The sequence below is a fragment of the Lytechinus pictus genome, chromosome 2 (genome assembly GCF_037042905.1).
Source record: "Lytechinus pictus isolate F3 Inbred chromosome 2, Lp3.0, whole genome shotgun sequence".
NCBI classification, from domain to species: domain Eukaryota; kingdom Metazoa; phylum Echinodermata; class Echinoidea; order Temnopleuroida; family Toxopneustidae; genus Lytechinus; species Lytechinus pictus.
In genome coordinates, this window is record NC_087246.1 from 66,143,712 (window position 1) to 66,159,924 (window position 16,213).

The 16,213-nt window shown below is 36.5% G+C and overlaps 1 protein-coding gene across 1 annotated transcript; it reads right to left on the bottom strand.

Moving 5' to 3' along the window:
- Window positions 1-6,375: 6,375 nt before the first annotated feature.
- On the bottom strand, window positions 6,376-15,359 carry LOC129269614 (ras-related protein Rab-22A-like). Its single transcript, XM_054907127.2, has 6 exons — window positions 15,167-15,359; window positions 14,325-14,404; window positions 11,517-11,598; window positions 10,221-10,292; window positions 8,682-8,901; window positions 6,376-6,867 (listed from the first exon to the last, which is right to left on the bottom strand). Exons 1-6 carry the CDS (start codon window positions 15,200-15,202, stop codon window positions 6,734-6,736), a joined length of 624 nt encoding a protein of 207 aa, XP_054763102.2. The 5' UTR covers window positions 15,203-15,359; the 3' UTR covers window positions 6,376-6,733.
- Window positions 15,360-16,213: the final 854 nt, after the last annotated feature.

Below are 16,213 nucleotides of genomic sequence, written 5' to 3' on the forward strand. Positions count from 1 at the left end.
TTTCTAAACATAACAAGCCTGCCCCTTTCATTTTTATTTCTCAGGAAAATGAAATAAAGTTAATGACCGCATATAGAGACCTCAGTTTTCCGTTTTTTATTAATAATTCCAATTCCGTATTCTTTGGTTTTTACATTTTATATTCTTCAGTGATTGTTCAAATAAAAAAAAACTAATTGTCAATTGAGACAATGTTAGAAAAACGTAAAGATTTTCCATGCACATAAAACTCGGCATATCACTGCGACCCAGATTTAGTGGCATGCAGACTTCAAAGATTTTTTTTCCCTTTTTCAATGTATATTTCGTAATTCAAATTTTTGGCTTGGAAATTAGTGTTTTCCGTAAAAATTCGTGAAATTCGTGTTTTTTCTGAGTGCTGCTATTTTTCCCTTTTTTCCAGTTACCGGCGACCCTATGAATGTATAAAAATATATATTTCCTCTGAGTTAATTAAATAAAAAAATCATTGAAATAAACAATTCCGACGTTTAGCTGAATTACAAAATTTTTAGCCTTGAAATAAATTAATATACACAGCATGACATTTAAAATTATAGGCAATGGCACATTACCCTTTCCCTCAACCCTCCATCACGAAAATGAAGTTTTTAAACATCTATTAAAAGTGCCCTTTTCATCTATTAAACTATTATGTGAACAGCCAATAAGTAGCCATTATAGCCCTTTAACCCCATGTCATAATGCGGGCGCCATTTTTGTCTTATGTATAAAAAAAACCCGGCCCATTGGCGGCTCTTTTATGATCACGATTGGATTTATAAAATTGTAAATGGATCTCTAATTGCAAATATTTAGACTGAATCCTATAACCGTGAAACTATGGATAATTTCCTATAGGCCTAAATGCAAATATGCCTATATAGAGAGTAACTTATCAAGGTCAAAGTTTCTAAGATCATTTTGTTGATCATGATAATCATTCCCCATTATGATAATTAAAATGTAACAAACAAGGAAAAACATTTGCATAATTTTGTCAGCAAAAATTTTAGCTATGAATTTGGACTTATACTTTTCATTATCCATTTTTTAAGATGCAACAAAAGATACATGAATCTTAATTCCTTTATAATAACTGTCTTGCACATAATGTCACACGGATACCTTATAGGCGTATTATGTACACTGCAGACTTAGGAGTTAAGAAAACCATTCAAAATAATTTTTATTCAAGATTATTATGCGATGCAAGTATTCAAAGTTGGTGGGAAGATTATAATAATCAACATTTGAGTCCAACATGATTGATGCATAATATAGGTTGATTATGTTGATAGTATATATTCATCCAACAATGTATATAAAAAGAGTAAATGAAATATTGGACAGCAAGTAAGGAAATGAATGACTGAAAAGTGTAAATGAATGCATTTAGAAGTTTTAGAATAACATAGTCAATAAAAGTTTATTATTCAATCAATGAATTTTTTTTTAATACATATTGATATCGCTTTGCAACTAATAACTTCAATGTGATATTATATTACCCCCCCCCCCCCCCGCAGATCCAAATACTGTTTCCTTTTGTCATTGCTGATAGCAACCTCGATCAGTGCTTTTGGTTATCAAGGAACAAAATATCTATATTCATAAAGCATTTAATGTCACATACTTTTTTTCACGGCCTGTCGGCTTACAGCTAGGTCACAGTTTACTAAATTAGCTAAGCTATAAATTCAACTTCTGTGGACTTAATTTGCTTACAGAAAAGTATTTTCTTCTTACCTGGCTATCTATGAAAATATGTGTTCAATTAATTGAGATAATAATAATGACTTGTAGCTGTCAATCAATTATGCGTCGACTATTATAATACATGCATGCTTCCAACCACTGATCTGAAAATACAGACAGACCACTGATAACATTAAAGGAGAATGAAACTCTTGGAGCGAGTTAGCTTTTGCGAAAGCAGAAAAATCAAAGAATAAGATCAACAAAAGTTTGAGTAAAATAGAACTAGCAATAGAAGAGTTATGAGCATTTGAATGTCGAGATCACTGATGCTATGGAGATCCTCCAATTGGCAATGCGACCAAGATCTATGATGTCACAGATGAACAACTCTCCCCTTTTGGACACTGAAAATATACCCCAAAACATCTCTTTTTGCTCATTCTAATCATATGACAAACGATTCATCAATGATATAATGTTGTGAAACCTCTGTATTTGTCCTCTCATAAAGAGAACACCTCACCTTGTGATAGACTCTATAAAAGTGAGAATATAAGTGAAATAAGTACTAAAGTAATGAGGGAGTTGTACGTGTGTGACATCACAGATCTTGGTCGCATTGCCAATGGAGGATCTACATGGCATTAGTGATCTCAATATTCAAATGCTCATAACTTTCTTATTATTCATTCAATCTTCCTCAAACTTTCAACAATATGTTTCTTTGATTTTTCTCTTTGATATGGATTCAGCTGGTTTTTAGGGTTTCATTCTCCTTTAATACCATTTCAGTAAAAGCAACAAAACGCTGGGGCGTCCTCTGTCGACGGCATAATTTTAGCCATCTTGCAGCATAAGATACTCTCCAAGTAGGTGTTCCGAAGCGGATGGAAAAACAAACCAAATCTGGTGATGGTATTGTTGCATCACCATCACCATCCATGACAACGTCATTGAAGATGAAAAGATATAGAAAGAAAAAATTTGCATAATGAATAATAAAGTGTGGTAAATTCTGGTAGGTGTGACAAAAAGGAGAAATTACCTACATTTTGTATTTTAAAAAACCCTTCTTTGTGTTTGTCAAATTTATCGGGACCAAAATGACCTTAATTTGTAAGTAAAACTTTTTTTGCTTGTCAAATTTTCATCAGCACCCCCTGGAAAACAATCGTTCCCAGGGCCCTATTCAGGACAGGGAATTAGACTTAAACTTCATTATTGAATACAAATTCAGCACCACTGGCGCATCTGAAAAGAAAGGGAAGTGGAAAGTGTCCCTGACGGAATTTTGACGAACTTGTAAGAGTTTGTTATTGTCAGAAAAGTTTTGCCCGCTCCTGATAATAATTTTTTTCCAGGTACACCACTGTTCAGTATTTATTAGTAGGGATTACCAGACTTCGTGGACACAGGCTCATGCCAAATTTATTTGCCTGACAGAAAAAAAATCTGGATACAAACAGTACTTGAAGAAGGATAAAAACCATATATTTTTTAAACTTTTACTATTATCAAACTATTGCAAAGTCACAAAGCATTAATAGGGCGTATCAGCATGCAGACACAATTAGTAAAGAATTATGAATTTGTAGAGGTATGCATAGTCTTCTATTGTTATGAAACCGATTGTATTCTTTCATCTTTTGAAATAAAATCGAAGCTATACATTTCTTTCATTTCTTTGTATGCCTGCATTCATAGACATGAAATTAAGAATCTTGAATCTTCATTGGTTTACGAAGTTTAATGCATACATAGTTTCCATTGGCAAAAATGAAATGATCTGCCATATTCAACAATTTGAATGGCTTTATTTTTACACGTCGGTACAGATCGAGTCTGTTCCCATTACATACATGTATATCGTGTACCTCCACTGTAACATTGTGTAGTAGCTATTTCGTGTAATTTACCATCATATGAAGAGTCACTTTCATGAACATGGCTAAATTACACGTCAATCTATCCATGGAATTTTATGAGTATTATACAGAAGTTATTATCACCCTCGGAAAAAAACAACAACAACAAAAAGTCAAACTAAGATGCTCAAAGCAAATTTAAATATTTTTTTCATAACGTGGCTCATGACCTTGACCTTTAAATTTTTGACCTCAAAATCAATAGGCTTCCTTGGATTTATGCCAGTATCATACACACCAAATTATATGAGCCTAGGTTGAGTTAAACTGAAGTTATCACGATTACAAGGACTGCAGAAGAGTAAGATGAAAACATGTCATTGTGACCTTGACCTTTTGAACCCAAAGCAATAGGCTTCACCTGGGATCCATGCAAGTATCATACACACCAAATTATATGAGCCTAGGCCTAAGTTAAACTGAAGTTATCGCGTTTATAAAGACTTCAGAAGGGTAAGAAGAAAAAATGTCAGTGTGACCTTGACCTTTAACCTTTTTGACCTTACAATCAATATGTTTCTTGGGATCCATGCTAGTCTCATGCACACTAAGACCCCTGTTACATCTGAGAGATTCCCTACCTCGGGCCGGCCCGGGGCCTACCTCGGGTCGGAAAGAAATCAGATGTAAACATCCCAAACCTACCTCGGGCCACCTTTTAGCGAACCTACCCGAGACCACATCCAGAGGTAGTCTCGGGTAGGTACTATCGGGCCGGCCCCGGTCCACCGATTCGTAGATGTAAACGCACACAAGCTTTCGAACCTATCTCGGTCCGTTCGCCAGCTGTCAAATTACGTCATAGCGCGCGCTATCCCCTCCCCAGCCCCATCGTTCTTCGAATGTTTTGCGGCATGCGACATGTGAATTGTGATTGATAAAGTCTTTGATTTGAGTGGAAAGAAGGAAGCGTTTTAAACATATCCTTTTCAAGTCGATCATAACCTTCAACGACTGCTGGGATCATCAGCATTCTTCCAGAATAACGAAATGTAAACAGCTTCAATTAGCGCGCGCAAATTATTTAGAGCCTAGATCGAGAGCGCCCTTTGGTGTCAGCCATTGGATACCGCTCGAAACCGTAACGAGAGGGGAGGGAATGAACGCTGTAATGTAAACAGACCACATTTCGGACTCGGTCCGTTCATGAAGCTAATCCACCAATAATCCAGTCAAGGTTGCAAGTGGACTCGGTCGGGTCTCGGGTAGGAAACTTTCAGATGTAACAGGGGTCTTAGAGCCCAGGTTATTAAACTGAAGTTATCGCGCTTACAAGGCATATCGAAAACTTGTATGCAGTGTACCGGACATGTAAAAACATAGCAGACGACGTTTGCAGACCTCGCGATCATCGTATGACTAGTGGTGCGGAATGTTCCATTGCGGCTTTGTGGGGGAAATAGCATTACAGAGGGATAAAATGTATACACAGATAATGTTTCAGCGTTGATTCGCAATGTTTTGAGTCAATTTTCATGAATTATCGTTCTTTGAACATTAAAACATCATTATACAATGAAAGAAATAAGCAAAACTTAATTTTCAGACTTAGCTATGCAGTGGTAAGCTAGGATGCACCCCTCGTATACATAATGGACCCGTCACGAGTGTAGGTTTGCTCTTCGGACATCACTATCACAAAGAAAATCTCCTCTGATTTGATGATAAAAGTGCCCTATTTCCTTATTAACCAATCTCCATGGTTCTTTCATGAGTATTTGCCTTACAATGTGCCCTTTATTATAATCTGGGCGGAAATTCATGATACCACCACCCACCGATGTGACGACGGAAATAATCCACCCGGGTACTATAAAAATGTCCCCCAAACCCATTATCCCAATACATATTCCTGACTATGGATGGTTTCTAGTGATTTTAATGTAATAAAGTGCCATATTTCCCACCAATTGAATGTAAAAAAAATTATGGTCATCTGATAGAAGAAGTTGTTACCATTCATTTCAGGGGGGCGGAAATTCTATCTGAATCAACGCTTGTCCTTGATACACATTTGTTTGTGAAAAAAGGGTATAATGCAAGGGAATTCTGCGTGTTTATAAGGGTGCGCGCGTGCAGCGAGGACCTTCTGTCCGCTAGTTTTCCATATGCTGCAGAACGGTAAGATGAAAACATGTCAGTGTGATTTTGACCTTAACTTTTTGACCTCAAAATCGATAGGCTTCCTGGGATCCATGCTAGTATCATACACACCAAATTATATGAGGTTAGGTAAAGTTAAACTGAAGTTATCGCGTTTACAAGGAAAAGTTATCGACGGGCCGCGGACAGACGAACGGACGGACGGACCATAATACGTCCCGTAAGACGGGCGTATAAAAAAGCAGGAAAGGAATGAAAATTAAAGGAAAAGGTTAAATATGATATTTTCTTCCGAATATTCTGTCAAGAATTTTCGTACTCGCGATATTTGGGTTGCAATTTTGTCCCATATACGCCACGTTCGCCACTCAAAATTGTTGGCTCACGACACCACTGAGCTGGGGGGGGGGGGGCACTGAACCAAAAGAGGGATAAAATTAAAGAAGAAAATAAATGAAATGACAATGATGAAAATGATATTTTAAAAAATAAGATGCCAGAGTTTATCACAAAATTAATTTTTCATTAATTTGTTTTCATAATTTTCACTCGCTCGCGAATTCTAGGACTTTTTGCCCTATACGCCACATTATGCCCGTCATTATTTATTCATTCATTCATTTATTTTATTTCATTTATTTATTTTGCTCACTATGTTACTGACATTTTCCTACTCATGACTTCCTATACACACCAAAAACAAAGCACTCAAGCTTGAATAGATATACATTCTGATTATATGGGCATTTAAAGAAATTCTATTAAAACAAAAAGTTTTTTTGTAAAAAAAAGTTCCTTGTCATTTAAAAGGTTTGAATTTAGGCCCTATTTTTTGACAAGATTAATCAATTTATAAATTGATTCAAACATATAAATCTTCCGCCCCCTTTGTATAATGAAGTTTTGAAATCTCACAAAATATGCAGTCACAAACGCATTCTTATTATGGTTGACGCACTGAATAAAAAAACGGCAGATGTCCAATATTATTTCCAATTCATGGTTTAGACGAAACACGAGCAGAGACAGCAGCTTGACTGTGGTAGCTGATCAGCCCTTCTTGATTTTGATCTTGAGCTCCAGAATAAACTAGTAGTCTCTGTTTTAATATAGACCAGGTTATCTGGCAGCCGTCGACCTGTAAATGTGGAAAGAGAGATAAAGATTTACAGGCCTTTGCCTCGGTAATTGAAATAAGGGTTATAAAGCTCCTTGGGGTCGGAGGCACTTGAACACCCCCCCCCCCCCCAAAAAAAAAATAATAATAAACAATAAATAAATAAATGAATAGATAAATAAGTAAACAAATTGAATAAATAGATAGATGAATAAAATGAATAGATAAATAAGAAAATAAATAATTAAATATATAAATGAATAAATCAAATTGAATTAAGTTAAAAAGTAAAAAAAAAACAAGAATGTTTCGGAAAGCTTTTCCCCAGAACTTGTCAATAATGAGATTTGTATTGTGATTTTTTTTTTAACGGCCATAACTTAATTTTCCGAATTGACAAATTTCTGCCTACCTTTCCCATTTCCCCTTTCACACAAATCGTTCTGTTATCAACGTTTATTTCCCATTAGCGACGGAATGGCCTCGGATTGATTCTACCTACATAATTATGAGAAAAAAAACCCCAAATGCCCCTCATTTAAGCAGTGTTTTTTTGTTTCATGAGGTTTATTTCCAAAAACCTCATCCCAGAATGTGAGAAAGTGCAGGTCGTTCAATTGAATTTATTAAATCCGATAGATTCAGCCACTTCGCCCTTGTTATGTTTGCCTAAGTATTGAACAATTTCTTTCTCCACCCCTCGACGGGTCCCTTCTTACCCCCCGAGGGCTGGACTTACATTGACGAGTGGATACCATGCACGGCCCAAAAAACACATAAAAAGGATGTCTTTTTCAAGATAGGACACGTTACGTACGTAACGTAATAAGGGTGTCAAAACACTAAAATAATGAAAAAAGGTATCTATTTTCGCTAGGAAAGCTACGTGTTTAGGGTCAAATTTGCGAGGGTATAGAAAATTAAGACTAAATTTTGTATAAAGTTTTATAAAGGATGTACTTTTTTCCCCAAGAGTCAACACTACGTGTTTAGAGTACGATATTTGCGTGAGGTGTGGGAGGTGGGGCTGTACTACATGTATTAAACCCAATAGGTAATAAAAGGTAAAACCGACGAACGACTTCCGTGACATAGCAATTGAAATATCGCTGTACCTGTTTAGGGGTTCAATTCAGGGAATACTTGCCAATAGTATATCGTTTTGTTTCCAATACTTGTTAAGGGTAGGGTTTCACACGCCAATACTTGTTAAGGGGGGCATTTTCAGAATATGGAAAATACGTGTTTAGGGTGCTTTTCGAGACCCCGTGGTCGCGCATAGTATCCACTCGTCAATGGAAGTGCCCCCTGGGCTTCTTACACATAATCAATTTCACACTGCGCAAAAATAATATCAGTCCTGTATCTACACGATGAAAACACCACGGAAGTTTGAAATAACACAAGCTATGTAACCAATGACAATGATCGTTGAATGTAGTTGGTGTTCACTGACATACTTGAGAGTATGGACTTCCCAAAAATTTTAACGACCAAGAAAATAGGGATAAAAAAAGAAAAGGAAATGAGGTGGAAGTGATATTATTTTCTGAATTTTATGTCAAAATCTATTAAAAATTCAGATCTTTGAATTGAAAAGGTTAACATTTATATCACACGTTTCGCTCTTTCGCAGCATTTTAGAATGTTGTCCCATACGCCATGTCTGATCTGGTCCCTCAAATATTTATTTTGTTATGCCCCTTTTGGTGTAAGCTGCAAGACTCTAGTCCTGTTTCAACACTTCTCTGGTGTTTTCACATAGGCCTACATATTTTTACATGAATTATAAAAATAAAACAATTTATCATACTATAGCTACGCATAGTGCCTACCGATTTCCAAGAGTATTTCCTCCACATTTTCCCCGGTTTTTGCACTGGTTTCGAAGAAAAAAACTCCTTTCTCGGTAGCATAGCTCGTCGAAAACCTTTTCGGGATTTGTCGGACATCGTCGCTGCAGTCGCACTTGTTTCCGACGAGGACGATGATGATGTCGGGTGGACCGTGTTTCTTTAGTTCCGAAATCCAGTAGGGGATGCAGTCAAACGAATTCTAAGGGTGGAAGGGGAGTGCTGTTAAATTTCATATGATATTTTTTTGTTAATATATTCGTTGAAAATAAATAAATAACAATTTGAATTAGCTTCCCCATCCCCATCCCCCCTCCCTCCCCCGCCATAGGCAATGAGAATTATTCGCCTACGAACTTACCTTGAATTTAATATTAAACACACAAGAAGAAAGTGAAATATACTCAAACATGAATGCGCTAATCCTCATATATTTTGCTCCCACACATACACACACGCACACACTCTCTCCCTCTCCCTCTCCCTCTCCCTCTCCCTCTCCCTCTCCCTCTCCCTCTCCCTCTCTCTTTTTTGTCTTGGTCGTAAAAATTGTGGGCCAAAGCCTCCCCCCCCTCACCTCCATCTGTACGTCAGTGGCTTACATAATTATACTTGAATAGCCCCAATAGCCATGACAATGATGGCCTATCATTTATATTATAGGCCTATTGTATTTTATAATGGTAATGTGGTGATGATGGTATGACGACGACGATGACAATGACACTTTCTACAATAAATTATGATATACAACAGACTGCTCCTCGAAGAATGAGAGAGAGAGAGAGAAGGAAAGAAAAATAAAGGAAAGGGTGACATGTGATAATTGTTTTAATACTATGCCAAAATCTACCCCCAAAATTATATTTTTGTATTATTAAATGGGTCAAAATGTTAGCTTGTTCGCTATGTTAATAATAATAATAACATCATATTTTACCCAGGGTAGCCACTTCAGTTCCAAAAACTGTTCTGCCAGCTGTTTAACATGATAATGTATACCATCCCGGCTTTAGTACGGCTACTTTGACCGGACGCTCGAGCATTCGAGGAATTTTTTCCAACCGTGTACCATTCACCTAACCTGGGTCGATCGAGTGCAGCACAATGCGGGTAAATCTCTTGCTGAAGGAAAACACACCATGGCTTGGAATCGAATCCACGTCCCTCAGATTGAAAGATGAGAGTCATAACCATTAGATCACTACCCCGACCACGACGCCCCCACCATGATCGTCATCAGTCATTAGCTTTCACATCATCATCATCGATCACCATACTATAAACTAAGTTGACAAAGATTGTCCCATATTGTTGGATAAGATTCGTTCACTTTCGAATAATATGAAAAGAAAATCGAGACATATTAAACTTTCTAAATTTAGTTTTCAGGTGATTACATGAATGTGTACGAAAGAATAATGGATGATTGCTCGTTTATTTTTAGATGAGTGTTATTTTATTTTCAAGGATAGATATAGGCCTAATGTGAAAGAAGAAGAAGACATATTTATGACCCACCTTACTCGTAATATCATAAACTAAGATGGCTGCCGAGGCTCCTCTGTAGTAGAGAGGAGCAAGTGCTCTGAACTGAAAAAAAGAAAACGATTATAAATTATTATAACCATCATAATAATATGAGGGTAGATAACTAAGACTTAAAATGAATTTACAAGCAAAATAGACTGTAATGCCATTGCCCGTTTGTTGAAGGACGTGAGAAGAAGTAAATTTCGAAAGGAAAATTAATTGTGTTTATATTTCAGAAGTATGATCAAGTGAAGTGTTCACATCAATTAATCAAATATCACGAAGGCCAGAAGGATTTTAGATTCCAAAGATTTTAATCTTATGACATTTTTTTGTTTTGAAAGCCCCTTTCCCCTTTGCAAGTGATATTAGTGACTGGCAGCATTAGAGAATAATCATCAGATTATTTAGGCTAAATAGCATTTTTTTTTAAATTCAAATTTGTGCTTTCTCAACCATGTCATTCAATTTACATGTTCATTGGTAATGTGTTTCTTGTGTGAAAGTGTTTTTTAATCTTTAAATAATCTGGACAAATCTATTAAGCATTAATTCTGCCTATAATGGTAATCATATTCTTTGGTAATCTCATGAATATTTCGAACTCTTTTATTAATATTTTGACAGGAAACAAAATAAATTGTTACTCATCTATGTTATACTGTTATAACAAAAATGGCCATGATAGTGGTGGTCATACTATATTGCTGCTGCTGCTACTACTACTACTACTACTACTACTACTACTTTTACTACTAATCAAAATAATGACAATGGTAATCATAATAATGACGATGATAATTATATTGATTATATTTTCAATGACAATAACACTCTAAAAAAGAAATGTTAACTAAACATTTGAAATGTTGGAGGAGTCACAACATTTTCTAAATGTTGCATTTACCACTTTAAATGGTTCTACCCAACACTTAAAATGTTGGATTCAGCTTTATACAAGGTTGGATGTAACATTGGGAAAAGGTTGTCACTCCTCCAACCTTTCAAATGTTGATTTAACATTCGAATTTTTAGAGTGAACTATAATCAATCATAATAATCATAATAATTATAAATAATAAAAATATTACTATTTCTAGTTTTTGTTACTACTACTACTACTACTACTACTGCTACTACGACTACTACTAATAACAATTATAGTTCTAATACTTTTACCAATATCAATACCATGCCTTCTATAGTATGCAATAATTTAGTGCTACTGCTGCTGCTTTGCTTCTACGACTTGTATGTAGGCGTACTAAATTTGCAAGTACTTGCCCTTTCTTTTCCTGCTGTGTCCCATATGAAGAATGTGTATTCTCTGTCTCCATCAGTGATGTGTTTTGTCGTAAATGTTGCACTGGAATAATAAAGATTATAGAAAAAGCAAGATAATTAACCCAAAAAATTGTAGTAAGGCGCGATGAAATGTGAAAGGTCATAAACCCTTTTTTCGTAATAATGAAATTTATTTCGGTTGGACTATACACAACAGGAAGCGCTTTTGCAGGAAATATTTGATTTTCACCCGTGGGTGTCGATCGGTCTTCATAGTGGGGGGTGACCATGGTCGTCAGCAGAATTTTCCGGGGGGGGGGGGTAAGACGCGTAAACATTTTCGAAGAAACTTGAACGCAAGGAAGCGAAGCAATCAAGCTTTCCATTGGGGTGCTTTTGCACTTTCTAAAGTGAATTTGAAGGATTTTGTGCACTCGTTTTGGTTAATCATGTAAAAAAAATTAAGTAAATTTTTTTATTATTTCGGGGAGGGGGGGGGGGTAACTGCCAATCTCCTCCTACCCCGCTTCGGCCATGGAATGACCCAACTTTTTTAAAAATCTAGGATTTTTTTTTCTTCCATGTCCCAATGCCCCCACATCTGCACGCCAGCGTTTAAGTCATGTTAGCTTTATATCCACAAGACTAAGTACCGTTACGTCATGTACGAGATCAATGCAAGCGCGAGCTACTGTTTTTTAATTGACCAGAAAATGAGCCATTTTGAGGAACTTTTGTCGGGTTTCAGGGCTATTACCCTTTTTATAGACTCCTTCGAATTTCAATTCTCATTTCTTTTATAATTTCTCCATTTATTTTAGATCATAAATCGGGATAACGAATACTAACGAAAAATGAAGTGAAACTCAAAAGGGTTGTGAAAGAAACGGGGCACACCCCAAGCGCATGCAAGGTTGCAAGGAGAGGTATTTTAGAAAGGTCATGTGTAAAACATTAAATATTATTCTATTTCTCTCTCTGTTCTAATGATATCTGAAAGGAATGGTTTCATTCAATAACAATATTTATAGAGAAAAGAAATTGATGGTCATCATGCGTATATACGATAATCAATAGTACCATTAGAATCCGTCAGCATGTACTCTTCTTATCATGATCATACTTGTCATATGATTCATCGAAAATATTGTAATATTCAACCGCAAATTATTGGGGGTGATAACACACGCCACCCCCACCTGAAATTGGGAGATATATCTCTCCCCCCACCGTGGTCGATACCCATGAATGAGTCCTTTATTATTATTATCATCATCATCATTATTATACTAATAGTAATAATAATAATATTTTTCAAAATAATAATAATGATAATAATAATAATTGATATGCTATATGAAAATACTTTTCATAAAATTATCATTCATCATATTAAAATAAATCGACCTTAACTCATTGGGGGATGATAACACAGGCCACCCTCCCCCTTTTATATCCCCCATTCCCCCGAGTTCGACAACCATGTTTTCACCGAACGGTGTTTCCTCACATTCAATAATATACATGTATATAGTTGCACATTGTCAGGGCATTAATTAACACAACCACCCATAATCTGGCGTGTATCCAGAGCAGAGGGAAAGAAGTGCGCGCCTCCTTCCACCATCTTTGGAAGGGAAAATACTTCCTCGTGTGGTAATAACCCCACCCCCGCCCCTTTTGGTAAAGCCTCGATCAAACCCCTGCGTAGATTTGATTTTTCCTGAACTCCTAATTTCTACAATTTTTTGCAGTTTTATACAATCCTTCTCGAACCAAGAAAGTTTTTTTTTATAATGACTACGAACTTACTTTTTTCATCAAAGATCTGTTCTATTTTAGTTTCAACTGTTGTAACATTACTCCGTAAAAAAGTGTTAGAGAAGGATTTGTTTGGGACTGCCATTATACTTATTTTCGGAGGGAGAAGAATACCAAACATAGTTATTGATTTATATACTTCTGATCCAATACATTCATTCGTTTTCTCCCTTTTCTCAGCTGGACAAAGTTTTGTTTGGCAAGCCATTACAACTATATATATATTTTATCATTCACACTTCCTACAAAAATCCCTTATCATGTGATCATGATGTAAAAAATTCAGACTTTCACGCTATGTTTCTATCAAAATAGTCAGACATGAAATAATAAACATGGGCGGTTCCAGTCACTAGCGTACCTAAGGGGGGGGGGCGGCAGGGGGGAAGACTGCCCCCCTGACGAGTGACAACTCATGCAGGGGACGTACCCCTGCCCCCTGACGAGTCACAACTGTTCCAGGGGACGTCCCCCCCCCCCTTTTGAGAAGCAAAATTAATAATTTGTAATGTAAATATGCAAAGAAAACCGACGTGTGCCTCTTTTGAACTTGAAGACCTTTTTTGGGGGGCTTGTCAATTTTTTACTGGTACGAAATGTCCTTTATTTGCGGTTGAAGACCTTTTTTTTTTGTGCTTGTCAATTTTTTTTTCTGGTACGAAATCCTTTATTTGTGGTTGAAGACTTTTTTTTTTTTTTGCTTGTCAAATTTTTTCGCGGACGAAATATCCTCCAAACAATTTGCCCCCCTTTTGGAAAATCCTGGGTACGCCGCTGGTTCCAGTGTATTTTGATAGGAGACAAGACGATCGTATTACAGGAATAATAAACAGACCTATAACTTTCTTATCCATGCTTTTTTTGCTGTTCTCTTTCTTACTCTTTATCTTCCTTTTTCACTATTTTTTTCATTTGCTTGAAAAGGGACAGTCATCCAGGCTCCCCCTGTATACATGTATAACCGTCCCAATAAATCAAGTTTCTTACCCTATAGTGGCTTGGTATCTCTCATTAAATTGATCACTTTGAAATCTGCCGGCGATGCTTGATTTCCCAACGTTCAACTCCTGTTTGGAGGAAAGAACACTGACAATTTTGGCAATAATTAGGATTCGAGATTGGGCAACTTTTTCGTTGCTTGGCCAGTTTGGGGTCTATTTTTCCTATTGAGAGTTAATGCTCTCCTCTTGAGGTATCCTGTCCAGTCACCAACTCCCCCCCCCCCCCCGGATGAAATATATTTAAAAAAATAATCAAGGTAATGTTATTTTTATGGAAAAAAATTGTATTACTGGTTGTGTTTTGCCTTTTTTTTCAGCATATAGCACAACATCCAACCCCATGGCATATCCCACTACAGCAAAAAAAAAAAAACATGAGACACTACATATTTACTTCGGCACGACCATATAAATGCCCTAGATCATCAAAGGAATGACGTGTATCGAGACGCCAAGGAACAGAAACATATATAACTAAAACTTTAGCAGTCGACCCCACCCCCCCCCCCCCCCAAAAGTAAAAGAAGAGAAGATTTAGGCCTGTATGTGACTGTCGCTCACATCAAACACGCGCCAGTAAAACCCATGCACCGATGAACATTGTTCATTAATAATGAAATTTGATTTGGTCTAATTTGTCAAACAAAATAATTTATGAAAACAACAAAGTGAAGCAATACATACATGTGTAGGCCTATATACATGATTTCATGTACCAACCACAGCGTGTACAGACATATGGATATACCATGGAGATAAAAGCTCTTATGGATATATTCTTTCGAGCTGAAACCTTGTCACCGGCGTCGAGAAATTAAAGATTCTTACCCCGAGAAGTACAATTTTCGCCCCCTCCTCGTCCATTCTCAATTCAAATCGGATAGACTCCTTATGATTGCTATGAAGCAAGAGAAAATCATCTCAATTTGAAATAACTAAACAGAAATGTCTCTGTTTTTTAAACGAATTAAGACCAGTTTAATGTCTGTATCCGAAAATCACAACAGGCTGAACTTGGTAGATATAAATTGTCTTGGCCAACTTCCATGAATTCATATCGTGCGATAGTACTAGTTCCCTTTCTTTCCGTATTGAATATGGTTATGAGCTTGGTTGGTATTATATTCATGAGTGCGACAAGATAAAGCACATAACAATATCTATTCTTGTTTTGCCATTCGCGTCGTAAGATATCTCGACTGCCAACTTTCAGTTTTGATCCACAACCAACCACTACATCTGTCGCCTCTCTAGATTAATTAGAAAGGCTCAAAGTTAATTGCTAACATTAGGCTATATTCACTTTCTTTTACAAACCCTGATTTTTCCTTTTATTTTATTCATCGCCCATTTCCAAAGATTGGCTGTCTAAATATTGTACTTGTATTTGATGTTGCAATTCTTTGCAGAATTCAGACTAAAAGGGAAAAATTTTGGCAAACTGGAATGAAATGTATAGGCCTATAAGAAAAGTGAAATCTATATGCCGAAATGAGAAAAGGGATTTGTATCGGATTTATTTTCTCTGGTAAATAGGATCAACCAACGTAGTGGAGACAGTTGTGTGATAATTCATCACTGAATGGAAAGATTTTTTGCCTGAAAACATGGTTTCAATTAAGGAATTTTTACCTTTTTTGAGAGGAAGGTAACAAAAAAAATCAGGCCCCTTCTTGAATAGAGCCGTCATTTATCACCAAATCACTCTCAACTATGGAAGGCCAGCGACATCATCATTTGAAAAAGGATCATCAGTCGTTATTAACTTACGAACAGTTTGATGACCCCCCCCCCCCCCCCGATCAGCTCTCTGGTCTAGGGTGCCGAAAAAGCTCTAAATAGGTCCAGGGTCAAATTGATAGTAATTACCGATAA

Coding starts and splice junctions, on each gene's coding strand:
- LOC129269614 (XM_054907127.2), bottom strand. CDS start 15,202: ATGGACGAGGAGGGGGCGAAAATTGTACTTCTCGGG. Junction 14,405..15,166: donor CGAAAATTGTACTTCTCGGG/GTAAGAATCTTT, acceptor TCCTCCAAACAG/GAGTTGAACGTTGGGAAATC. Junction 8,902..10,220: donor TTTATGATATTACGAGTAAG/GTGGGTCATAAA, acceptor TTCCACCCTTAG/AATTCGTTTGACTGCATCCC.